This window comes from Eschrichtius robustus, chromosome 13 (genome assembly GCF_028021215.1).
Source record: "Eschrichtius robustus isolate mEscRob2 chromosome 13, mEscRob2.pri, whole genome shotgun sequence".
NCBI lineage: Eukaryota > Metazoa > Chordata > Mammalia > Artiodactyla > Eschrichtiidae > Eschrichtius > Eschrichtius robustus.
This window is the reverse complement of record NC_090836.1, coordinates 37,679,666-37,706,511: the sequence shown is the minus strand read 5'-3', so window position 1 is coordinate 37,706,511 and position 26,846 is coordinate 37,679,666. Positions and strand designations below refer to the sequence as shown.

General features: G+C 38.7%; 1 protein-coding gene across 2 annotated transcripts in view; it reads left to right on the top strand.

Moving 5' to 3' along the window:
• NELL2 (neural EGFL like 2) overlaps positions 1 to 26,846 on the top strand; it is a 366,647-nt gene that overhangs the window by 45,318 nt on the left and 294,483 nt on the right. For both annotated transcript variants that reach the window (XM_068561143.1, XM_068561144.1), the window contains exon 4: positions 20,128 to 20,278. In XM_068561143.1, the coding sequence (XP_068417244.1) occupies positions 20,128 to 20,278 (151 nt within the window). The remainder of the gene's footprint in view (positions 1 to 20,127; positions 20,279 to 26,846) is intronic.

The following is a 26,846-nucleotide window of genomic DNA, read 5'->3' as shown; positions in this document are numbered from 1 at the left end:
TAAATTTTAGTATCAAAACAAGTCACAAAATGATGCAATTCTTTTTTTTTTAAGATTTTTTTTTTTTTGATGTGGACCATTTTTTAGAAGTCTTTATTGAATTTGTTACAATATTGCTTCTGTTTTATGTTTTGGTTTTTTGGCCGCGAGGCATGTGGGATCTTAGCTCCTCGACCAGGGATAGAACCTGTACCCCCTGCATTGGAAGGCAAAGTCTTAACCACTGGACCGCCAGGGAAGTCCCACAAAATGATGTAATTCTTATAGGCAACCTACGGACTGTTAGGAATGCATCCATGCACATACAGTTTAATAAACCATCTGGTAGAATGGATTTGAAGAGGTGAAGGTTAGACACAGGGAGACCAGAAGACGATTGCAGCAGTCCAGAAGTGGGATATCAAGAGCTTGACCTCGAGTGGACGTGATGGAAATGGAAGAGAGTCAATGGATGGTGATGATCACTAGCCCCAATATTCTAGTTTATTTGAAAGATTTATTTATTCATTCAGTCATTCATTTCTTCATTTGGGCATTCATCACTGGGGAGACTGTCTTCTATGATGACGAAAAATCTTTTTTTTGTCATCTGTCATTTCCTCATGGGATTGTTGAGTGAGATTAAAAAATGTAAGATCTTGGAACATAAGTTCTTGATAAATGAGGGTTATTATTAATCCATTCACATTTATTGAGTTTTAAGTTATGTCAGGAAGTAGACTAAATTGGGATAGATGAGGCCTGAGTTCTGTTTTCAAGGCGTTCACAGTGTAGTGAAGGACACTGTAGTTTGGCAAGCTATGCAGTGGTAAACTCTCCAGCACTCACTGGACTGGCCTTCTGAGGAATAAATCACCTCCTCCACCAACTGTAGCTGGGTCTTCAGGACTGCCTCCTGGAGCAGGGTGCTTGATTAAGCTGGAACTTGGAAAGCATTTAGGTGCTTGTTTGACAGACCAAGAGGTAAGGAAGGACGTTCCAGGCAGAGGCATAGCATTGGCAAAGATACGGGGAGTTCAAGAACCTGTGCGCTTGGAGGCGTGCAAGTAGTTCGGTGTGGATGGAATGTGGGAGCATGGGCTGGGATGCGGTTGGAAAGGTAGTGACAGTAAGGCAGTGTTGAATTCTGAGAATCACAATGGAAACCTGACCTGTGACGTCTGTCTTGCAAGTGTGTGCCATTGGTTATGGGAAGAACTGAGAAAGCCTGACTTAAGCAGTGCAGCCAAGCCCAGCTGCCAGAAAAGCAATCCAAAGCTGTGTCCCCAGATGGCAGGCAAATCGTGTCATACTGGGCGAGAAAAGCAGAATTATTTTGGTCCTTTTCAGTGGAGTCATTAGGAAAACTTTTCACCATCATCAGAGTCCTGACAGCACACTGAGGGAATGATAGTTTTCAAGTGAAATCTTCATTGAGTAAGTTGTGTTAGAAGTTTGAAAAAAAATTCCAATCATGGAAAGAACTTGAAGTAGATTATTACCAGTACACATTTCATATTAGTATCTCTGCATAGAACTGAAGGGCCTTTTAGAAGGCATTTTTGTTGTGATATTATTCACTATTCAAATGCTGATATTATTCTTAAGATAATGCAGGGTTTTTTTGGTTTAATTACTAGTGCTCATGTTCTTAATCGATATTTACGAAGAGAAATCTTATGGATGCTTAAAGCATTGATCTGGGTGATTGTTGCAAATAATTCTGTTTTTATGACATGTTGCATATAAATTATATATAATTGATCATCTCTGTTTTCTTCTAGTACAATTTTCTTTTTCTTTAGTACCATTGTTATACATAAGTAATATGAAAACATAAACATAGACTGTTTTTTCTAAAAAGGATTAAAGTGTCTTAGCTGTCTTTAAAATGTTTGTTCGGAGTTACCAAGGTTACCAAAGGGGCACATAAATATTCTGCAGAAGCATAATTAGTACAATGGTACAGAATAATCCTTCACAGATGGTATAAAGGAATGAGAGAAAAATTTTACAAAGATCATAACGAGAACAGGAAGTAGTGTAACATAAATTCACTCATGTGGCACAGATTGAAGCGTGTGTGGGGAGGTGTGGGAGCTGCACAAAATTAAATCCCCTCATCACACTCTGAAAATTGCCATCTTACAGTCATCAGGTCCTCCTCCTTCTCAGATGTTGAAGCTATGCTCCCAGACCAGCAGAAGAAAATTTCATAGTTCAACATATTCCCATTTAGTTGATGAACTCATTTACAGTTGTGGCTGCTAAAAGCTGTTGATGTGCATGTTGAAATGACTGTTCATATCTATATCTGTTAGAGAAGTGTTTTATGTATTTATTTATCCATTTACACACATCAGTTTGAATTCTTTGGATATCAAAGTGTGTGTGATATTAATTAGGCACTTATTAATATCACTTATTAATAGCCAAGCACTGTTCTCAGTGGTATATATATGTGTGTGTGTATATATATATATATATATATATATATATATATATATATATATATATATAAAAATATATAAAAATAAATCCTGACAATGACCCTATGTACTATTATTATTCCCATTTTACGCATGGGAGCCAAAGTAACTGAGGCCCAGAGAGGTTAAACAGCTTGATTAAGCTAAAAAATGATGGGAATAGCATAGACATTCAGTGAACACTTAGTCCAGAGTGCACACACATATTCAAAAATGATTATTCAAAGTGTAGGTCCATTTCTGCAGTGAAAGATTGGTGCTCACAATTTGTAAATTACCTACGTAACTCATATTGACATTACTTACAAAAAACGTTTTTCACACTTGTTCCAGATGAGTGGTAGTTGTTGGGTTTTCACTATAGTCAATGACATCAGAGTTCTTACTGACCTTTCAAGGTATCCTCTGTCGACATAATTTCAGACATCCTTTTTGTGCTCTGGGAAGCACCATGATACCAAATTCTGATACTGTATTCCTCAGTGGGTTTTATTACCTTTAATAAAGGATATTTTCATCCTACATATTGTAAATACTAAAGACAGGTAGAAGGATTTGAAATTAAACCCCTTGGACTTCAGTTTCGACATAAGTTTTTAAAATGAGAGAGAGAAGCTCTGTGGATTGTGGTTTGCTCCTGTTGTTCTTAGAGTCGAGGCTTCTGTGAAGGGCACTGGCAGCATTACAATCAAGTCCCCCTTGTGCAGGTTTCACAAAAGGCCATTTTACTCCTGGAGCTCACATCTTTGGGAAACTATTCTCCACTGATTTGTGCTTCTACTTTAAGATGATTTTAGGATATTGTAATAAAGGTAGCACAATATAAGTCCTTAATGCTGTATAGAAATCCGAATTGATTTAATGTGGACAATCTAATCTACTGAGTTCTGTAAGGAACACTGCACTTTTCAAAAATGGGACAGAAGAGTCAGGGCCTTAGCCCTGAAAACCAAAATGTAGTTCTTAGTCCTCCCAAAATATTTGCAAAAGTATCTGGAAGATATGAATCGACTTGTTGAGAAAAATACTTTAGATTATTCTTCTATAGTGTTTAGTTTCAAGGTAGCCATTCAGACGCACAGCTATGGTGAAAATGAGATGAGAGGGTGTGGGAAAGCGCTCACAGGGCGCCTGGTTGCTAACAAGCAGTGGCTAAATATTAGCTTGTGTGCTTTCTGGCAGCTGAGATGGAGAGGTTAAGGGCATTCTCTGCGGTGGATAACCCAGACTCAAATCCTGGCACAGCCATTTATCAGCTAGAAATCCTAAGCAGTGGTTCTCAACCAGGGTAAACGTTGTCCCACAGGGCACATTTGGCAATGTCTAGAGACATTTTAGGTTGTCACTCTTCAGGGCGGGGTTCTCCTGGAGGCCAGGGCTACTGCTAAGCATCACACAGTGCTCAGAACAGTGGGTTCTCCCCAACGAAGAATTATCTAGTCTGAAACGTGGATAGCACTGCGCTTGAGGAACCCCAACCTAGAACAAGTAACTTTGTCTCTCTGTAAATGAGGACACTTAGCTAATGCAAAGAAAGCACTTAGAAAAGTGCCTCGTATACTAAGCACATAGTAAATACTAACTCTTGTTATTCTTTAAGCAATTATTTGTAGGAGGCTCTCTATGTGGCAGGCGCTAGCCTCGGTGCTATGTATACAGTATGGCTGCAGGGGTCACTGCAGAGGTGACCACCACTCCTTAGGGGCAACAGCATAGATCACTGTTGGGACCACCTCACGCTCTCTGTGCCTCCCTCCTCTTAAAGGACAAGCTCCTTCTTCATCTCTTTATAAAAATCTCTCTTTTAGACTTAGAAGAATCCACAAAAAGAAGAAAACTATTAGCCCTAGCTTCCCCATCACACTCATCGGAATTTGAGCATCAGAAACCTCTCACCCGACCCATGTGCAGACATTGCCAATATCTCCAAGCGTCCTCTGTGAGTGGGGAGGTCTCTTTCATGCCAGTGGCGCTCCAGTTAGAGAATGCTCTTCACCCCAGGACTACTTCTCTTCCTTCTTTACTGGCTTTGGGTATCTTAGTCGTTCTCCATCCATGCTGGGATCCCTGAGTTTCTTCTCTCCCCTCCTTCCCTTATTCCCTCGGAGCTGCCAGGGGCATCTCAGGCTCCTGCTTTTGCTCTTGTAGCCTAATGTGGCTCAGGGATGGTGAATCTCCATTCCCTTTACGGGGCTGTTTAGGGAGAAGACATTCTTAGGGTCCTAAGTGTGAAGTTTGAATGTGGTTTCACCTAGAGGCCAAGCTGTAAAGGGTGGTCTGTTTCAGCACTTTTAGGCTTGCGTAACGAGGCCTTGTATGCCAAACATTCCCAGTTCCTGAGCCAGTTCTGGCCAGGACAGGGAGTTTACTGGGACCTCACCCCACTAGTGTGGGCGTACAACTCATTAAAATTCACTGTGCTACTGACTGGTGCCTGGTGCTGTGCTGCTGTATGCCTGCTAAGCCATCCCTTCTCCTTCCGCCTCACTCTGCTGGTCCAGTTCAGATAACTGGGCTTCTGCTTTGGTTCTGTCTTAGCCCTACCGTTCTCTGAGTAACACAGTGTCTCTGCAAAGGCTGATCACAAAACCATGATCTGTTCCTGACCACCCGTCTCAACTCCTTCCATTTCCCACCTCCCTCCCTCCTACACGCCTTATGCTCTAGCAGTATAAACGGTATAGAATACTGGTGGGTCCATGAAGGTACTGTGCTTCTGCATACCACGTGCTTTGCACAGATTGCTTTCTCTGCCTGAATTTCCCAACTTGAACCAAGCCAGGGTTCACGTTTACTTCTCTGACTGTTAGATATTGAACTGCCGGCTGCCTTCTTCAGGATCTAGTCTGCAGCTTGTTCAGTTATGCCATCCCTTTACCTCATCTTGGCGTCCAGATTTCTCCCTTGCCCATTGAGGTTCCAGGTGTTCTGAGTTCAGCATCCTGGATTTATGAAACCAGAATCTATTGGATTTAAGTCAGCCACAGCATATTGTAGTAGATTGAGTCTTCTCAGGACCTAACCATCATGTAAAGTGTTGCTTCTGTGTAAAAATGCAGGCCAGAGTCCTAAAAACTGATCAATCAATGATGGTTTAGAAACAGCCACATTTATAAATTGTAGACTGACCATAGCAAAAATGTGTGTGAGTGTATGTATGTATGTGTGCACACACACATATACACACACACACGTATTAACATATACTACATCTTCTGCATTTATGCTTATACTTTATGAAACAAGAGGAAAGAATGAATAAGAATACTGAAAATAAGAATTCAGAAGAAAAACAAAATTAGAGTATATTTCTAGTGAGTGAATGTGAGGTTGTGCAGATAAGGGAGAGAAGCTCTGCAAATGAGGAAATATGTGAATGAATCATTAGATGTTGGTATTTAAATAGGGAATATTATTGTTGATGTTTGGTCCCAATTTCCTAAATTAGAAATGGAAATATATCTTTCACATATCTGTATGTAATTCAGAGCCATATCTAAATATGGCATTAAGGTGGAAATACCCATTTTATCTTCCAAATTCTAGAAAGAAAACAAGTTTGTGGAATTGGAATATGAACTAAAGAGGAAGAAATACATGACTTGGGATAGCATTCAAACAGGAAATTCTGGGATGAAAGGAAGCAGCTTGTTTTAAGATACACTCAGACATTATGGTTTCAAAAGAATTTTAAACTCTAGCAATTTTCCTAGCCTGGACTAATAAGATAGTGGGACTGGTACTTAGTATGGGCCATGCCACCCAGGACCTCTGCATAAACCTGCGTTCAGGGTCAGTTGTGTTTGTCTGTGAGCTTATCAGGCATTGCCTATAGCTGTACAGCGAGTTCAGGGTTGTAAACCTTGCTTCAGTGGAGAATTAAGAGGGGAGGGGAATGACATCCTTACACAACCAAGGTGGGTATGTTGTTTTATCTTCCAGACCTTAAAAAGGAAAATTAATTCAACTCTATTCAACAAATATTTATCAAACAACTCCTTCTCTCTGTCTTGGACCATAATTGCTGGTAGTTAGGAATAGAAGAGAACTAAAATGTACACTCGTTGCCTTCAAGGAGATTAAAATCAGCCCTTCTGAGGATTTAAGATTGGCGTATAAAGAAATTACATAAGAAACAGACAAAGACATAAGATAGCACAAAGTGCTATACTGAAAAATAATGAAAGTGCGTAATAAACAATCAGAGCTATAGACCATCATAAGAGAAAAAGAATTGTCAAGAAGGTGGGATGTGACATGTTAAATCCTGATTGCAGTATAATTCCAGGATTATTTTCATGCCTGGGTTCTCCTCTGTTTTAAAGGGTGTAAAATATAGTGAGGAAAACTATCTGTAGACCACTGTGTAGACTTTTTGCCTGAATAGTTTTTTCAAAAGAAAAAAAAACCAAGAACATTAATTTGTTAAGTGTTCTGAATATTCTATGTAGGTCAGCTCACAACTATCCCAAAACTGATGGTGGAGCTGAGAGAAGACAAGTCCAGTGCTTTCATTTGGTTCTGGAAGGTGTTTCTTGCCATTCAATTAGAAATTATTTTCTCTGACTTTCTGGAAATTTGTAACATTTCTAAGAAACTCCTCAACCGGCAGTGTAATCATCTGAGGGGAAAGTTTTGAACCTGTCATTAACTGAGACCTCTATTATTCCTTTTTCTAGGAACATGCTCTTCTCAGAGTGCTACAAAGGATTAAGTTCTTTTCGTAAATCTAGAGTCCCTCTGCAGACTTGCCAGTTTGTATTGCAAGGGGAAAGGAGAGAGCCTTCGGTCTTAATAGATAACAATATAAAACATTATTGTAAACTTGTTTGTACGTATTCTAGTTTAGTTCACTGGGGTTATCATCTATTCTACCTTTCAAATAATAAATTTTAAACTGGGTGGCAATGCAAAGGAGTATTTGAAGGCAAAATAAATCTCTAGCCTTTACTTAGTTATTTGAGCAAACAACGAACACTGTTATGAAAAGGCATAGAAGTAGGTGGGGAAGTCATCAATGAACAAGACAATTGGCCGCATATTGATTTTCTACATGGGCTGTGCCAAGAAGGAGAATTACAGAATTGATCCCTGCACTTGGAAAACCTATCACAGAATGAGAGAAGATAGGATATGCCCCCAATATACATATCAACAGCAGTGATGAAGGCAAGGTAACAGGAATTATTTGTCTCTTTTTTGATTCTATAGCATCTAGACTTGCTCTAACTAAGCAAATCATCACATTGTTTTGGTCTTACTTTCTAGGCATAAACATAACTAAAGATATAAAAGAATTGTTTTTTTAAAAAAAAATTATTTTATTGACGTGTAGTTGATTTACAATGTTGTGTTAATTTCTGCTGTACAGCAAAGTGATTCAGTTATACATATGTATCTTTTACATATTCTTTTCCATTGTGGTTTATCACAGGATACTGAATATAGTTCCCTGTGCTATACAGTAGGACCTTGTTGTTTATCCATTCTATATATAATAGTTTGCATCTACTAATCCCAAACTCCCAATCCATCCCTCCCCCATCCTCCCTCTCCTTTGGCAACCTGTTTTCTATGTCTGTGAGTCTGTTTCTGATTTGTAGATAAGTTCATTTGTGTCATATTTTAGATTCCACATATAAGTGATATAATATGGTATTTGTCTTTCTCTTTCTGACTACTTCACTTAGTATGATAATCTCAAGGTCCATCCATTTTGCTGCAAGTGGTATTATTTTATTCTAAAAGAATTTTATTCTAAAGGTATTGCTTTTTATCTAAGGGAAATTATATCTACATTTGTTGCCTCCAGGGGTTGGTAGACTGTTCCTTGTTTTTTTGATAATAGCCATTCTGACAGATGTGAGGTGGGACTACATCAAACCAAAAAGCTTTTGCACAACAAAAGAAACCATGAACAAAATGAAAGGCAATCTACTGAATGGGAGAGGATATTTGTAAACAATATATCCGGTAAGGGGTTGATATCCAAAATATATAAAGAACCCATAAAACTCAAAGTCAAAAAAGCAAATAACCCAGTTAAAAAATGGGCAGAGGACCTCAATAGACATTTTTTGAAAGAAGACATACAGATGGCCAACAGGCAAATGGAAAGGTGCTCAACGTCACTAATCATAAGGGACATGCAAACCAAAACCAAAATGAGATACCACCTCACATCTGCTGATACTTGTTTTAAAGAATGATACCTCAGGGACCATCTGAGTGAGTCATAGGAGAGTTGGGGAGACATATTACCTAGGGAATAGGCTAAGCGCCTGTGACAGAGACCCCCAAATGCAGTGTTTAATTAATAAATGAGTTTACAGCCATAAAAAGAATGAAATAATGCCATTTGCAGCAACATGGATGGACCCAGAGATTGTCATACTGAGTAAAGTAAGTCAGACAGAGAAGGACAAATATCATATGATATCGTTCATATGTGGAATCTAAAAAAATGGTACAAATGAACTTATTTACAAAACAGAAATAGACTTACAGATGTAGAAAGCAATCTTATGGTAACCGGGGTGGGGGGGGGGGAAGGGGGAGGGATAAATTGGGAGATTGGGATTGACATATGCACACTACTATATATAAAATAGATAACTAATAAGCATCTACTGTAGAGCACAGGGAACTCTACACAATACTCTCTAATGACCTATATGGGAAAAGAATCTAAAAAAGAGTGGATATATGTATATGTATAACTGATTCACTGTGCTGTACAGAAGCAACTAACACAACATTGTAAATAGACTATACTCCACTAAAAATTAAAAAAAAGAAAGGAGTTTATTTCTCTCTCACCTAACAATCTAGAGGTAAGCAGGTGTTCCACGGCTGATGGGTAGTTCTGCCACGTGAGATTATTCAAGGCCCCACAATGCCCTTGTCCTCATGGAAGAACTTGGCTTGCTACCGCAATATCCTGATTCCAGCCTGAGGGAAAGGAGAGTGGAGAGCAGTCAGTTTCCTTTTCAATAATAAAATCTGGATCATAGCACTTATCACTTCTGCTCACATCCTTTTTGCCAGAACTGAAGTCACCTGGCCTCTTTAGCTGGAATGTAGTTTCTAGCTGGACAGCCATGTGCCCAGGTGAAAGTAGGGAGTTTTATTACTAAAAAGAAGGTAATTATTGCTACTGGAGGACAGCAAGCAGTGTCTGCCACAGTAGACAGTTCATCATATTGAATTATTCCTGATCTTCGTTGCTGAATGCTCAGCACGTAGCAAGTGCTCAATATATATTTGTTGAATTAATGAAAGTGAGTGGGAAACTAGAGCCAATCCTTAGGCCAGGAATGAGCACTTAAAGAGAAATCCAGGTCTTGAAATGGGAGAGACATAAGCTTGGTAGGATTAGATGTAAGCCTCCTGGGAATGGATGAATCAGTAGTGGAGATTATATAGCTTCTAGTAAAGTGAAGTCCAGAGATGAGCTTAGACAGTAAGTGAATCTTCTGTGCTTTATCCAGGGAGAGTATCCTCACTTAAATATAATTAGAAAACACAATTTAGAAAAACTCATAGGAGCAGGAAAAACTCCACAAGGATGGTAAGGTGGGATGAGGGGAGGGTATGAGGAGGAGTGGGAGTTGGGGTGGTATCCAGTCTGCTAATGGGGAAAGTCCAGTAGCCTCCACAGTCAAAAGGCAGGCAGACATCGTTTGATGGGTCTAGCATTCTGACACTTTTTAGCGGGATTCATCCATTCCTGAGGATCAGCAGAGAGAATTGGCAAGATCCTGACTGGGCATTAGAGCCTCAACCAAGCAGATGGGGGTGGGGGCAGGGCAGGGTTTTGAGTTCTAGGCTGGGAAACTGAAGCAGCAGCTCAACTTTGTATATTGGGCCAACATAGCAGGTCTGGGAAATGATTCATTTTAGAGGCTGCACAAATTCTCAGAGCTAATTTTTTTGTTGAATCTCTGAGCAGTAAGACTTAATTCTTAGCATCATTTCTAATTTTCTGGCATCTTTATCGTAACTGGTTCAGAAATGGAGAGGAGACAGATACAGGGCCTGGGGAACAAGGGCAGAGGTTGACATAAGGGCTGGTGTCTGAGACTCTGAACTGAGAAACTGATTATACTGTGCCCCGTGTCCTTTGGTACTTTATAATGCTGTTTTCTTTCTTGCAGTGAAAAGAATAATCGTAAAATATAGCACAATTTCAATAGGGTGATAAATCATGATAACAGATATTTTGGTGTCTTGTTATTCTAAAATAATCTGATTATTGTAATTAAAGAAGGATAAAAGCAGAACTCCCAAAATTGATGTCTCAGGTCAAATTGGCCTATTAGGTAGAAGATGAAATCGTGTATTTCAGCACTTCAGCTCTGCATAATTGATGGGGCACTACTTAGTATCTCTTTGGCTATTCAGCAGAGATTCTGTTAGAATCTGCTTGTGTAATTTGAGGTTACACAATTTATAACCTTCATAATTTTATAGACATAAAACTATCTTAGAGATGCCTATTCTTTATTCTTGTCAATTAATAGGTTCAATTGAATGTTGAAGATATATAATGAAAATCTCACCTTGATCCTGTATGTTTTCTTCCTTCTTTTTACACTAATAAATCTACTAAGCTAAACCAAACACTAACATGCATGTGGATAAAATGATAGCCAGCTTTGTGAATGCACATATTTTTTTTCTCTCTTATCCTTCTCAGGGACTGTATGAATATTTGATCAGACTTCAAAGAAAATAACGGAATGACTTATGATTCACTTTTCACTTAAAAAACTAATTTATATATATTTCTTTTGAATTTATAGTTACTCTCTTAATAGATGAACATTTTACAAAGAGTAATTATATGTGTATTTAAGGTATAGCTAGGTACTGTATATGGGATAGTTTACAAGAGAAAAGAAAGATTACATAATTGATGAATTTGTACCCTTCACTATTAAGATGAGTAGTTTGTTAATTTAAGCAATACCTCATCCATCATAACTGTATCAGTATAGGAAGGTGCAGTTGAGCCTTTTCATCTACTATTAATGGTAGGACCAGCGAAAACTCAAGTTTTTTCTTTTTTTTAAAGAAATTCAAACATTTATTCAAGTTTTCAGTGGCTTTAGTCAAGGCAAAAGCATGTTTTGTAAATTATGGCAGTCCATGAATTTAGTTTTCCTTATGTATTTAAGACGTTGGCTCATGATATTAGCCAACACATTGTACACAGTTTAGGTTCAATTGGATATAATATTTTGGACTACTTTAAATAAAGGTCTAGCAAATTACTAATTCTCAAATCTGCTACATATGTTCAAATGAGGTTGTTGCGACTGCTATCCATAAGTAGTGAGGCAGGATCAACAGAGGAATGCAACCAGTCTATTGAAGTTGTGAATGACGTCGTCATTATCATCATCATCATTATTGGCATTGTCATTGTCATTGTCATGGATCATCATAGTCCCTTTTATTTGCTTAGTATTTCTGCCTATTTGATCTTCTTGAGCAGTATTGCAGTTGAGAGAAGAGATGATAAAGAGGAATACTGTTTCGGCTCGTTTACCTTCTTAATTTTGCTGGTAACAAAAGAGCTGCTAATTTCACTGGTGAATTTCTGAGGGGCAGCTAAACACTAGCTAAAAGCATTAATCTGATTATAAACTCAAGTACCAATTTTAATTTTAATCTACAATGAGGATTATAATAATGAATGAAATCAGAATACTCATACTGTTTGATCACTACTGCTGTGTCCGAAGGAAAATGTACCTTGGAAGCCAATTATTATCAGAAAGTTGTTTGTTACCATGGAATAAAAACAAACAAAATGGAATAACTTTAACATCTTGTCTTATGTCTGTTATGCATATAATTTTAATACTTTAATTTTAAGCTTCAAAATATAGAGGTGTTTTATTATTTGTAGCCCCCCCTGCACCCTGACTACATTTTGTTCTACTTTACTAGTGGAAATTCCAATGATTTATTTAAAGTCAATCAGTTAGTTGCTAAATCCAGGAGTAGAATTTGCTATTTGTTTTTGTTTCTTTGACTAGTTAGTGGATGCTTTTGTTTCTGATTTCTGATTATATTCACTTATGTATGTATATTTTTATGTTGTTAGGTATTCACAACATTAAGCCAACAAACATTTTTTGTAAATAATACATGAAGGTACATATGTTTATTATGCATTGAATCAAATTATAATTAGCTGTAGATTTGAAAGAAACTTTTGAGATTGTTTTGGGGTTAAATGAAGGGATATTTCCAAGTTGACATCCCAAGAGTATGTCCTTGAACTCCCTGAACCTAGGAATGTAAAGGGCATATAGATGTCTAAAGGGTGAGGATGTGACATCCTTAGATGTGAGTTTGCTGATGAAAAAAAGTTGTGGATTACTCATACATTTTGCCCAATAACTTTTTTGAGGAGGATTATTTAAAATTGTCTTTTTAAAAAGCTTTTGGTTTTAAAATTTAGTATTGTTTACATCTTAATAGTTTCAAGTATCCGCTGAGAGATTATGTGATATGAATAGTTTTGTAGATCTGAAAAACCTAAATTGATCCAAAGATCAAGAAAAATGTATTTATTTATCTTCAGAATATATTTTTTATAAAAGTTAACTAAAAATGAGGGTTTATCTACTCTCTAGAGTATGCATTGTGCTCCTGTAATGATAGGAAGCACCTTGGCCTGGGTTGGAATCCAGGCTCTGCCGCTTGAATTTGGTAGGTTTATTCCTATATCCTCTCATAATTGCCTTGGGCAGTGCTGTTGGAGGAGGTCATTGAGAGGACACGACCGCCAGTTGACCCACAAGCCGGACCAGGGCAATCAGAGGCTCCTCACCCCCTCCCATCCTTGAAATGTACATTCCACTGTTCCCACAGTGGGAGCTCTTTTCAAGGAAGCAACTGCCTTGAGAAAGCAATGTGTTGTTGAGACCATCTGGATGGCATTGGTGACTGAACCCAGTTAAGGCTTCTATATAAACTTTTAAAATTCTGGTAGGCGAGTGCAGAGATGTACTTGTCTTGTGAACGCCCAAGACAAGCCTGGTGTGTAAGTTCCTTTGTTTGTTAAACCTGCCACCTACCAATCCGGAGCCATCTGCGTCTTCCTGTGGTCTCTCCTTGCCCTTCGTGTACGTGCTCAGTTTCAGATTTCACTCAGGAAGCTCCCGAAGTTTTGAACCAACAAGTTCCTAAAACAGTAAGTTGATGGAAATCAGCTCTGATTTTGAGCCACTTACAGAGATAATCACAAGTGTCTTGGTTTCTCTGTGCCTCTCTTTCCTCATCTGTTATTTCTATTACTGTGGAGCTGATAATCTCATTTATTCAAAGTTGCTCTAGGCTTAAATGAGATTGTTGATGTTTAAGGACTTTGCAAACTGCATATATTGTGTTAGTCAAATTTTAATGGCTTTTAAAATTGTTATTATTTTTGCCTTTAAAGTTTTGTACTGTAAAGGCATGGATATACTGAAAGGAGAATAAGAGCAATGAACAACAACTATTGATATAATAATAGTTCTAATTTCATATATTTCTAACCTGAATTTAGAAGACAACAACCTTTCATAGTTAGAGACTGAACAAAAGGGTAATTTGGTGAGTTTTGGAACATTCTAAGTCAACCACTCGATGCCTGAGATTAGACCGTTTTTATAATTGAATCTGCACGTGGTATTTTTATTAGTCTGCTTATGTGGCGGGAAATCAATTTAGGTTTCTAGACACTGCAGACAGGATAGACACTGCAGACAGGATAGACACTGCAGACAGGATAGACACCTGTCAGGGGCCAGAGACTCATTTGATTCATGATGGCAATTGTAGTGATGCAGTTTAAGTGCAAAAGAAGAAAAGAATTCTTACCGATTGCTTTGTTATTGGGAGACGGACAGATCCCTTCTCTTTACCTTTACTACTAATGCACTAAACGTACTTAAAGAAGCTCTAGTCTGATTCTTTTTCAGTAAACATCCATATTTGCTACCACAGATACACTTGCATTAAGCTACAGTCTATTTTATATAGAAAGAAACCAGTTTCTGTCTCTCCATCTCGCCCTCACTCTCCTCTCTCCCATTAACTATGTGTGTGGAGGATAGGATACACTGCATCCAAACTCCATCCTGGTTGTCCCATGACTAAAAATGAATATTTTGATGTAATTGCTTCTGACCTGCTTCATTATTTATTAATAATTGCTTGAAAATGCCACCCGTTGTGTTCTTAGTGGGATTTTTAGGCTTCTGCACGCAATAAAAATGGAAAACTTGGAAAGAAAGTTTTGTTTTAAACTCAAGCAGCTCTCCAATTAAAAAGACCTAATACAGCATGGGCGTGCTGGTAAGTTCTTCTGTAAGGCTTCCTAGTAGCAATTAAGGGCCCCTTGTCTCAGCCTGTTTTTCTCTGAAGAGGCAGTTCAAATGATGGTCGTCAGCCCGTCTTTGAAAAGAAATTCAGCTTACTTTGATTTTTGTCCATAAAAGAATGATCATTCACAGTTCTCTAGAAACAGGGGGTGGTAGGCAGGATTGATCTTAAGAATAATTTCATTGCCAGAAACTTTTATGTTAATTTTCATATGTGAGAACTGGTATTTTGTGGCTGAGTTTGAGATGCTTGGAATGAAAGTAAGCTCAGAAAATCACCACAAGGGTATAATGGCTCTTGGTAGTTTTAGTGGGTTCCACAGTCTCATTGCTTGTGAGAGTAATAATAATATGTATCATAATTCTAAAAGCCAACACGTGGTGTTGCTACATGCCAAGCACAGCTAGTCATCTGCATAGCTGGCATTGGAAACTTATTTTTCTGGGTTGAGAATTTGTTCTCATAACCATCTATTTTTTATGTGTGGTTGCTAACAGGAGACCTTGTTGAGAAATTGCTTAATACATACCTGAATTTAATTATGAATTCTGAAAACTGAAATGATAACAAAAGTAAAGTAAAATTATTCTCACGTGGTGGTTTCTTTGACTTGACTTTCTGGTGAGGACTAGAGTTGGATCTTAGAGTAATAATCACAGGAACTCAGAAGTCTCTCTGAACGGTATATAATCTTTGAGATGAAGATAGAAGGCAGGGATGCTAATTTTACAAATTGGGAAACAGAAATGCAAATGGGGAAAGTGACCTTTCTTAAAATCACTACTAAGCGAGTCCCTTAAGGAACTAAAAATGTTATGTTATATAATTACTTCTTTCTGGATTATTTTCTATGTTGATGCTCCCGAATTTGCCTTTCTGTTTGTGAGTGGCAGTTAAGCATGAGTAAGGATGCCACATTCAGGAGGCAGGGCAATTTAGTGGAAGGAATACTGGACCAGAAATTGTCATCCCCATTACACCTCTAGCATGCCTGGTGCCTTTGGGTGAAATCACAGAATTGTGATAGTTGTCCTTGTTAAGCGTTGTGAGAATAAAATGGAATGTGGGTTCAAAGGGGAAAATATATTATTTATACATTTTTGAAGGACAAATGTTGTATGGTGCCAGACGTGCAGCATTGTATAGTACGTGTACAAAGTTATATATGTTGTCCCTGCTGTGCTACAGATTTAGTGTTTTTGTGGTCCATCCTTTTATCCTCTTCTCATTCCTGTGATTCCTATGATTTACTCAGGCATGCCTATGACTTTAGATACTGTATTCTGATGACCTCCACATTTATACTGCTGACCTTGACCTCTCTCTTGAGATCAAATTCTGTAGTGCCAGCCTCCTACCGGACATGTCCACATGCACGTTCCAGAACACCTCAGAACGACCGCTTCTAAAACTGAAATCCCATTTGGGTACCATCATGCTCCTACTGCATTTTCCTTTCATTCTGTCTCTCAAGCTAGAAGCTTTGGTTCAATTGGATTCAATTTTCTCCTGTTCTTTTGCCTTTTGCTTGTGTTTTATCAGTGACCAAATTCTTTAGATTCTGCTTTCTAAAAATCTCTTGAATTCTATAATAATAAAATTATTATACTCCCTAATTGTTTTGAGCTACTCACAGAGTTCAGGTTCCCATCAAATCCTTCCCGGACTCAGGCATAATAAATTTTTGAAACACATGTTTTTAAGGGGGAACAATAGATTTAAATATCATTAAGGTGAGGTAAGGATTGGTGGGAGATGGTGTTCTGTTGACAGAAAGCTGAAAATTAGTATACTTCCTAGAGGTGCTCTCTCTGCCTCATTCAGTAATTTGTCTTCACTTGGGGATTATAGATTCATGCAAGACCCAGTTTTTAAACCGCTATACAAGTGAACTTGGTTAATCAGGATGGAAAAAAAAGAATTGCATTTTTCCTGTCCCTAAAGCATAGGCTGAATGGAGCTTCTGCAGGACATGTTTGGTATTGGAGGGTCCCTTCTTCCTGCAAGTCACTCTAACCGCCACAGAGGGAGCAAAACAAAGGTAATGGGCTGGGAGGAGAGCCTAGACAGGGTGAGAGAGCGTGTCCTGAATTGTGACCCTGCGTAAGTGAATAGGCTTAAGTCCAAGCTGGATGGAGGAGACCCTCTGGGACCACACTTACCACCCTGGCAGGATAGAGGATGGTTCTGCCCTGCAGGTCTCCTTAAACACGTCCTTAAACATCTCAATGCAGATATCCATCTGGGGTTCACTTGGCCCTTCTCACATCAACATGCCTGACAGGCAGTGAAAGAACCAGTAAGTACTTCTGTATCACGATTCCTGGTGAAAGCCAAAAACATCAATTTGATTTAGAAAAGGTGGTTTAGGGATGTCAAAATGTGATATTTAAAATATGTGAAATTTAACAAAAAGTCAGTAGTCACCTGAATTGCCAGTTTCTCAAGAGTTTTCCCAATGTTCAACTTTTTTTCTTTCTTCAAATATTCCACATGGCTACCAGAGACATTTTTCCAAAATGCAGATTGACAGATCTTTAAAAAAATGGTTTCCCTTCAACTACACTTGCCTTCCTCATGTTTTCAACCATGGTGGTTTACATTTTTACCAACAATACTCAAATGTAATCCATTTTTTAGGTCCTTCTTCCTTTCATCATAAGGTCAGTCTTCACATTTCATCTGAAAACAAAACAAATAAAAACCCACACAAATAATATAGCCTCTCAACCCTTCTCACAAATCTGACTCCAAAAGCAGTGGAGAATAATATAGAGATTTAGTGAAGGTTTTCTTTGCGTACCAAATGACAAAGCTTTCTAAAAATCCTCTTCAAGCACCTCTTCTCTAAAGTTCCACCTTGTCAGGCAACTGCCACACTTTTCTCAATTTCTTTTCTCTCACTATAAGAGCTCAAGCTTCCTGGGCTACACCTTCCCATCTCTCTGTGGCTCTGATCATCATTCCTGTATTTAATGTAGTCCTTCCTCAGTTTCCTTCATTTATGTCCCCATCTATCACCCTGTTCAGCAAGGCAAAGGACGCTGCTCAAGCTCTACCTGCCTGAAAAGGGTCGGAGCGGGGCGGGGCGGGGGGGAGTGTATTAGTTGTAATTCAATTTTAATTTGTTTTTATCTAGCAAATTGAAATGAAGTCATGAAGTTTGTGAATGATTCACTTGTATATAAATTGGAGTGGATTAAAAGTTAACACTAGATAAATCTTTCTCACAGAGTCTCATTTTCTGTGCCTCCTTGGGAAGCAGACGGTTTTGGATCTCAGAGGAATTGGATGGCATCTCTGCAAAGCCTGTCTTCTCTCTAGTGGAATCTAGGGAGAAACTATTACATTTACCATGGCTGAAATTGCGGATTATTATTACGCTTTTGAACTGTGATTATTGACTAGAACTGAGGAAGTTTCTTTTTGGAAACTGGGAAATTTCTTTTTCCTAAAACCTGGAACCAGTATCCTGGGCCTGACTTCATTGCCCTGGATTAGGTGCCTGTTTCTGAATCAATTACTGTGTACAGGAAGAGGCGACACTCTGATTGGGTACTTTTAGCACAGAGGAAGCCATGGGTTAAGAGTGGGGAGGGATCGTTTTGCAGTGGCAGATAAGAGTTATTATTATTTATTTTTTACCTAGAGAGTAAATTGAGGATGGTGACAGAAACAAGTGTCTATTACATTGGCACACAAGGCCCTGCCTCTCCTCTTCAGCTTTCCTACCCAGCCCCATCCTGCAATGGCTGCTACTTGCTGTTTCAGCCATGTCATGCCCTTTCACATCACTTTGCTTTTTCATAAGCTTTTTCTATGACTGGGATGCTTTTCCCTCTCTTCTCTACCTGGTGAACTCCTGACCAAATGCCTTCTGTTTTGAGATCCTTCCCTCCAGATCATGTTGGCTACTTTTCCCTCTGTGGTCCAACACCACTTTGTACTTACGTGTATGACAGCGTTTCTTTTATTTTATTGGGATTATTTGTCCCCTCCTCCATTTTATGGGTATCTCGAGGGCTTCTCCATGTCTATGCATCCCCAGTGATGGACACAGACCTGGTGATTACTTTTTTATTCCATAAATTTGTGTGGCTGGAAAGGTGGGGAACTTTAGATTAATCTCATAATCTCTGTTTCATCAAGGTTGTGGTTCTCAGCCTGATTTCTGCTGCACTGTTCCAAAGGGAATGCTTGGAAATGTGTGGGAGAACTTTGGGTTGTCACAATGACTAGGACTGAGTGCCACTGGCATTCACTGGGCCAGGACCAGGGGTGCTAAATGTTCTGTAGTGCATAGGACAGTCTTCCACAGGAAGGGTTATTCTCTCCAAATGCCAGTAACTTCCCCATTGAGAACTCCTTATCTAGTCTATCTAGTGTAAAGCACAGAAAAGAGGAGAATGATTTGATAGCTACAGAAACTGTGTTTCTGGCTCCCATCAACCCTTTGCACACACTGTGAATAGGAGAGCGTTATGCTCTGTGAGCGGACGGCTTGAATGATAGGTTTTTCCTGTCCACTAAATCCATTTCTACCCCGGCTATTTCTCCCATGTCCTCTGGGTCCTGAGGTTGGAGTGCACGACTAAACCACAGGAAAGTGCTGGATAAAAATCTGCTCTCCCACTCAAATCTCTCTTGTCTAGGTGTTCTCTATGCCTGGGGAGAGGGACGTGGGAATTGAGTTCTATGCATTTCTTTCAAAAGTACGGCACGATAATTTGATCTTAATGTTTCATCCACTGCACAGAAGGCTGAGAGTGACTAATTTCAATGATCTTTTAAAAAATCTATTTATAGCAAGCCTTCTGGCTACAGATATCAATGTGGAAGGTGGCACATTGATTTAAATCCAGTTTTCTGTCACGAGGTGTCAGAAAAGCTAAATGGCTCTGTCATGGTTTTTTAGGTCCTTTTCTCGGAAGGACATCCTTTTGTTCAATGTTGACACTGACGTGGCTGTGGTATCCAGGATTTAGGAAGAGTGTGAGGAGAAAACTTGGGAGCTCAGTTCTTCAAACAGGGCTCTTTGATTCTTCACCTCAAAGACATTTTTGAAAAAAGATCTCTGAAACACAAGCTCAGTCATTCATGTGGTTTACTGTCCTGTGTTATGTGCAGCAAAAAGTCTTTTTGAACCAATTTACCAGGAGTGTCTGGAGCTTGGTATTTATCAGCAGTTGCTTGGTAATGTTTTCTGAAAGATGTTGCCTGTAAAGGATGCTTTATAAAGCCAAGTTCTAGTCTCTTTACTGTATGTTTCTTTTTTTAGATTCTCCCAGAAGTATAAAAGCATCCACTGCTACAGCTGAACAGTTTTTTCAGAAGCTGAGAAATAAACATGAATTTACTGTTCTGGTGACCCTAAAACAGACCCATTTAAATTCCGGAGTGATTCTCTCCATTCACCACTTGGATCACAGGTACGTGCAGCTGCTGGAGTTTCCTGTGTTTTCATTATATATGGTGAAATTAACACATTAAAGAGAAGTAAACAAAAGCAAGATATTCATGATTGGTTTAAAACAGCAAGAATAATTTTGCTACATTATGCAAAATCAGAAACACAAGTAATTGAGATCAGCCTAAAAGCAGAAGGAGCTATTGCTTCTGATGTTGCTAAGAGCGCACGGAAGTCACCATTCCTAAAACCCATTTATTAATTACTAACTTCCTCATGAGTTATCTTCCTCAATGTTAAAGTCAAACATACTTTCTCTTAATTGGTGAACAGTTAGCCGCAAAAATACCGTATTCTGTTTCTTTAGGATATTGCCTGGGTTTAGAGTTTAATAGTCTTATAATTTTAATCACAGACAGATAAATTCTTTTTCAGCGCACTTCTTAGACGGTGGCAGTTACAGCTGTATTCTTGGATGTGTGTTGAATCAAAATGCTGTCTAGTATTTCCTAGCTTCTCGCATGCATAGAAGCATGATTAGGAGAGCTGGTGGGAGTAGTGAGGAAGAGGGGAGAGGGGGAAGAAGAAATTCATTCATGACACTTAGCATATACATAAATTGCTACTAAATAATATCAAACAGCTTAAAGTGATTCCTTCCTGAAAGAATAACCACAGTTCTGACAATGAAAGTTCTTTTGTGTTTATATAGTTCTTTTTTTTAAAGAGCAATCCTTTTTTTTTTTTTAAATTTATTTATTTATTTATTTATGGCTGTGTTGGGTCTTATTTCTGTGAGAGGGCTTTCTCTAGTTGCGGCGAGCGGGGGCCACTCTTCATCGCGGTGTGCGGACCTCTCACTGTCGCGGCCTCTCTTGTTGCGGAGCACAGGCTCCAGACGCGCAGGCTCAGTAGCTGTGGCTCACGGGCCCAGTTGCTCCGCGGCATGTGGGATCTTCCCAGACCAGGGCTCGAACCCGTGTGCCCTGCACTGGCAGGCAGATTCTCAACCACTGCGCCACCAGGGAAGCCCAGCCCTTGTATTCATATTTTGAATGCCCACTTTATGACTCTCTGGGGACGTTGGGCAAGTCACATAACCTCTCTGTGCCTCAATTTCCTCATCTGAAATATGAGGATAGAAATAGTACCTCCTTCATAGGTAGCTGTGAGGATCAAAGAGTTTATATATGTAAAGTGTTTTACATATATAATGGATTTAATAATCCTGTTCAGATGTGGGCAGAAACTTCTTTTCCTGGTTTCTCTTATGAGAGATGGGGCAGCCTGGGACTTGGCAAATCTTTGCTAAATACTAAAGGGCAACCAGAAGCAAATATATGTGGAGAACAAAATATAGAAAATTGACACAGAGAGCAGGGTTCCTGATCATATTCTACCTGGATTACTCTCAGGGATTTAAGGCCCCATCTAATTCTATCTTTAGTCCCAAAGGATTGGCATAACTTCCCAGGCCCCTCACTTGGGTTTCTTTCCTCCCAGGTTTTGGCCTGTGTTTGAAAGGAGGGTGCCATCCTAACATTCACCAGGTAATTGGCTTGGGCTCCTTAAGACTGAGCAAGAAAGGGAGAGGTCCATCTCCCAGGGTTCACCAGGGCTCTTCGCCTTGGTATGTTCCTGGTCCTCGTCTGCAGGTGATTGATATGAGGAGAGCTCCTCGTTTGTAACACTGCGACCCTGCTCTTCTCCAGTGGGCTTTAGGTAACATGATTCACATACAGTGAAAGATATTGTTCCTTCACAGAGCAGCCTGACTTATTGCTGATTATTTCTGTTTGCTAAGAAAATTTCCCCTGTATCTTGGGCACTAGATTTTTCTAAGCCCTGTGGCTTCCTACTACCCATTTGTAGAGACATGGAACTCGCCTAACCTTTTTCCAGATGACATCCCTCACGACCATCCCATCCAGTTGGTCAATGTTTTGTTGGTCCCTAGAGTTGAATACATTAACTCTACAAATATTTGACCAGCATGGATTTCTTATAAACTATGCACTTTCCAACTGATACGTATTAAAATAGTTTGAAAATTTTTTTTAGCACCTTAGACATAGTAAGGATATGGACCACCGAAATACCCAACTTTTATCAGGTAGGTCCTTGAAGGAAGATTTGCTGTCAGACAGATCCTATCTTACTATTCCTATGAAGTAAATTTGTTAAAGTTATGTGTAGGGTTTTATATTGACTTATTTCAATTAAAAATAATATTTGTTTTTTTCAAATTAGCATAGCAATATATTTTCATTGTAGAAAATGTGGACAACTGACAAGTGTAATAAAGAAATAGGAAAACTCATACAAATCATGTCACCAGAAGAAGACTGATGTTGAAATTCTGTCATATTTTAATCCAGTTTTTTGTCTGTGTCGGTGTTTGTTCTTACTTTTGGATACTGAACTCATTTCCTTTTTTAACTTTAATAAATAACACCGTGATGAACATATTTACACATAAATCTTTGGGCTCAGCTCTCATGCTTTCCAGTTATTCTTGTTAAATTGATTATTAATTCTTCATTCTTCCTTTGTATCATCTTTAAATTTGATAACATTTACCTAAACAAATACCATATTTGAGATATAAGATATTTTTCTATGATACTTAAAATCATGTCTATTTGGAAGGCACTTTTCATTTGCTTGGGAAGCCAACAATTATTAAAGGCTTACCGTGTGCTAGGCGCAGTTTTCAGTGCATTCCATGGGTTAGTTCCTTTTACATCAATATTAGATAGCGGTTCAGAGTGCAGATCTGGAGAAGGACTGCGTGCATTCCAGTCATAGCTCGAAGACTTACTGGCTTTGTGACCTTGGGTAAATCACTTACCTCTTCTGAACCTCAGGTTCCTCATCTGTAAATCCGTATAAAGTGCTTGATGATACTAGAGAAAAAAATCCACAAAAGTCCCATCATATTGCAAGGTCATTATTCTCATGACCATTTTACAGATAAGAAAAACAAGTCTTAGAGAGGTTAAGTTGTTAAAGGCTCCCAAGAGTAAATGCAGGTAGGGTTTAAACTCAGGTAGTGTGATTATAGAGCTGGTCTCCTGCACCTCTGTGCTGTGCCTTCTCTCAGTGTCTGAAGTTGTTAGACTAGCTTCTCTTCTGCCTGTTTTCTCACAGTGTCACTTATCTAGATGGTGACAGAGTCGGCACCCAAACCCACCTCTTCTGATTTTTTTTATTCCAGTTTTATTGAGATATATCAAGAATTGACATGCAGCACTGTATAAGTTTAAGGTGTACAGCATAATAATTTGACTTACATACATCATGAAGTGGTTATCACAGTAAGTTTAGTGAGCACCCCTCATCTCATATAGATACAACATCAAAGAAATAGAAAAATAATTTTCCTTCTGCTGAGAACTCTTAGGACTTACTCTCTTAACAACTTTCATGTATAACACACAGCAGAGTTAATTATCTTTACCATGTTGTACATTACATCCCTAGTACTTATTTATCTTATAACTGGAAGTTTGTACCTTTTGACAGCCTTCATCCAATGCCCTCTTCCTCCATCCCCTGCCTCTGGGAACCACAAATCTGATTTTTTTTCTATGAGTTTGTTTGTTTGTTTTTGAAGCATAATTGACCTACAACACTATTAGTTCCTGTTACGCAACGTATTTCTATATATTTCAAAATGATCACCACAGTAAGTTAAGGTGGCACCATACATACACACATACGTAGTTATTGACTATCTTCCCCACACTGTACATTTCATACCTGTGACTCGTTTATTTTATAACTGGAAGTTTGTACCTCTGAGTCTCCCTCACTTTTTTCTCTCCTCGCCCCAAACCCTCTCTCCTGTGGCCATCACCTGTTTGTCTCTGTATCTGTAACTCTCTTTCTGTTTTGTTATGTTTGTTCATTTGTTTTGGTTTTTAGGTTCCACATATGAGTGAAATCATACAGTATTTGTCTTTTTCTGTCTGACTTATTTTACACTCAGCATAATTCTGATTCCCGAGTCCGGTATTTTTACGCATCCACTGTGATATCTCCTAACTTCCCATCACCCTCACAGACCTTGTGCTTTGGTTTGTATTGTTGTTTTTCCTGTTGTTGTTGCTGAAGGTGTTTTTCTTTCCTTAGTCTTATTCTCACCCATCTCTTTAGTGTCATCATTTCCTGAACACTTATTTATTCTCTGCTTATTTTCACAATAAATTAAGGAGGTTTATAGAGATATCTACAGGACAATAAGACAAAAATAAAATGAAATATGCAAACCAAGGCAAAGAAGAAATAGACAACCACTTAGATGATAAGGGAATGCAACTATTCTTGGTTCTGAGACCAGAGACTTATTTCTCCTATGACCTTTTATGGTAAAATATAGTGAGTGCCTTTAGAGGAACAAGTTCAGAGGACCTCGTGTCAGCTGGTGGCATCAAGCCACAGCGCACTTCAGAAAAAGCAAATCTATAACGATGCCAGTAACGTGCATCTAGGTGTAAAGGTGTTTGAAGTTGTGCTGTCTTCGAGGCCCTTGGTAGTGTGCACAAAAGTTCTGTGCAACCAAGTTTTACTGCTCAGAATGCCAATAGCACCTCCTATATGAAATCCTGATAAAATACCATGTCTTGTAGGCAATATTCCATACCAATTGCTTTGCCCAGTGTCTTGAGCATAATACTGAATTCGAGTTAGACTTCTCTGATAAATACCCAAATTGCAGCTATTCTTTGTTGACAGTTAAATGAGGGTTAAGTGTTGAGCCTCAGCAGCAGTTGAGTTGGAGGAAATACTGACATTTTATTATAAAAATTGAGGAGCCAAATAAGGCCATGCCTGAACAGAAGGTACCCACATCCTCCTGTGGTAGCTGAAGTAGGCAGTTCCCAAGGGCAGGGCCAGGCTTTTTCTGGGTAAGTAGTGTGGATTCTACTCTCGCGTACTGATGGATGGATCCTCTAGAATGTCGAAATTCTAACTATGCTACAAATTTCAAACATTACATATAATATTAATACTTATAGTGAATTTTACAAATTAGGAAGATCACAAAGAAGGAAGCAAAAACCAACTGTAATTTTATCCCCCTGGGGATAGTTTCTACTAATACTTTCAGTTATAAATGTCTACTTAAAATGTATAGATATACTATTTTTTAAAAAAATTAAATCACACTGTACATAATATTTTATAACTTTTTATAATTTAGCAAAATTTTTTGAGGATTTTCCTATGCCAATAAATATTCATTTATAATCTGTTCATTAATGACCAAAGAGTATTCCATTACTGGGTGCAAATTAAATCAGGGAAATCAAATTCTCACAAAGTTTTAATTTTGTCATTAAAAAAGCCAAACTATCCAAAAAATGTCAAATTTTGCTCGGTAGAACTATCTGAGGTATCCATTAAGATGACTAGCTTGCAAAATATGGTCCTGGATAAGTGAATACATTTATGTGCTTCAAAGGATGGTTAGCTGTAAACCAGTTAAATGTTGAAAAATGCTCATCAAAATAAACAGGTGATGTCATCCTTTAACTGGCAGTGATTAGATGTGGATCCAGCTTTCCGTCAGGTCTGTCCTAGTTCACAGGAGAGCTCTTCCTCATGAGGAAAGAAGCTCATTTCCTAGTTGCTTTTGGGAGTGTGGGGGGTGGTGAGGTCGTGATGCTCCGCTGACCGCAGTTTCTTGCCTGCTTGGTAGAAGGCCAGAGGTTGAGTTATTCCCCCGTGAGTTAGGCTTTGTGAGTTTGACCATAAAGTGCCTGCTGCAGAGCAAACACTAAATAAACATGAATGTTATTACGAGAGGTGATGTGAAGCGGCTTCCCTGCTTCTCGTGTCAGTCCCTGGCTTCACTCTCATCTCCATGCGGCTTGATGGCAGTGAGCTATCCTGAGATATCTGGCTATTGTGCATCTTGCTCTGACTCCAGATGAAGTAGGGAGAGGTCAGTGAGAAATGGAGGCTGCGGGGAATGTCAGCTCCGGCACTGGCAGAGACGGAGAAAAGTGGTATCATTCAGTAGGAGTATAAATGCCAGGCACAGTGGCCAGTCTGCTCATCATCTATGTGTAGGTCTCTTTCTTTCTGCTCATCCAAGTCCGGTTCACACTTCAGAACTTCACTCACAGCTCCGTGAAGCTTTTACCTTGACCGTGACCTTCCCAGTTTACATTAATTTCTTTCTCCAGGTTTTTAAATCTGGGCCACTCCTTTTGGCATTCTAACATATAACATCTTGTTGTTTCAATGTTTCACATATATACATATGTATTAATTGCATATAAGACGGTAAAAAGTATCATTTACTGCCTTTGATCACAATTTAAATTTTAAAAATCTAAATCTATTTGGTAACAAATATTTACTTAAGATTTTTAAAATTTAAATTGTAATTGTAATTAAAAAAAAAAATTGGTAATACATTCCATGGTTCAAAACTTAAAAGGCACAATAAGATATAGAGAAAAAAGTCTACCTTCATCCCTCCCCGGCCACCTGATTTCTGTCCCTGGGGACAGCCACTATTATCATTAAAGACACTTTGAAAATAAGAAAAGTTAAAAGAAGTAAATGTTTCTCAGCCA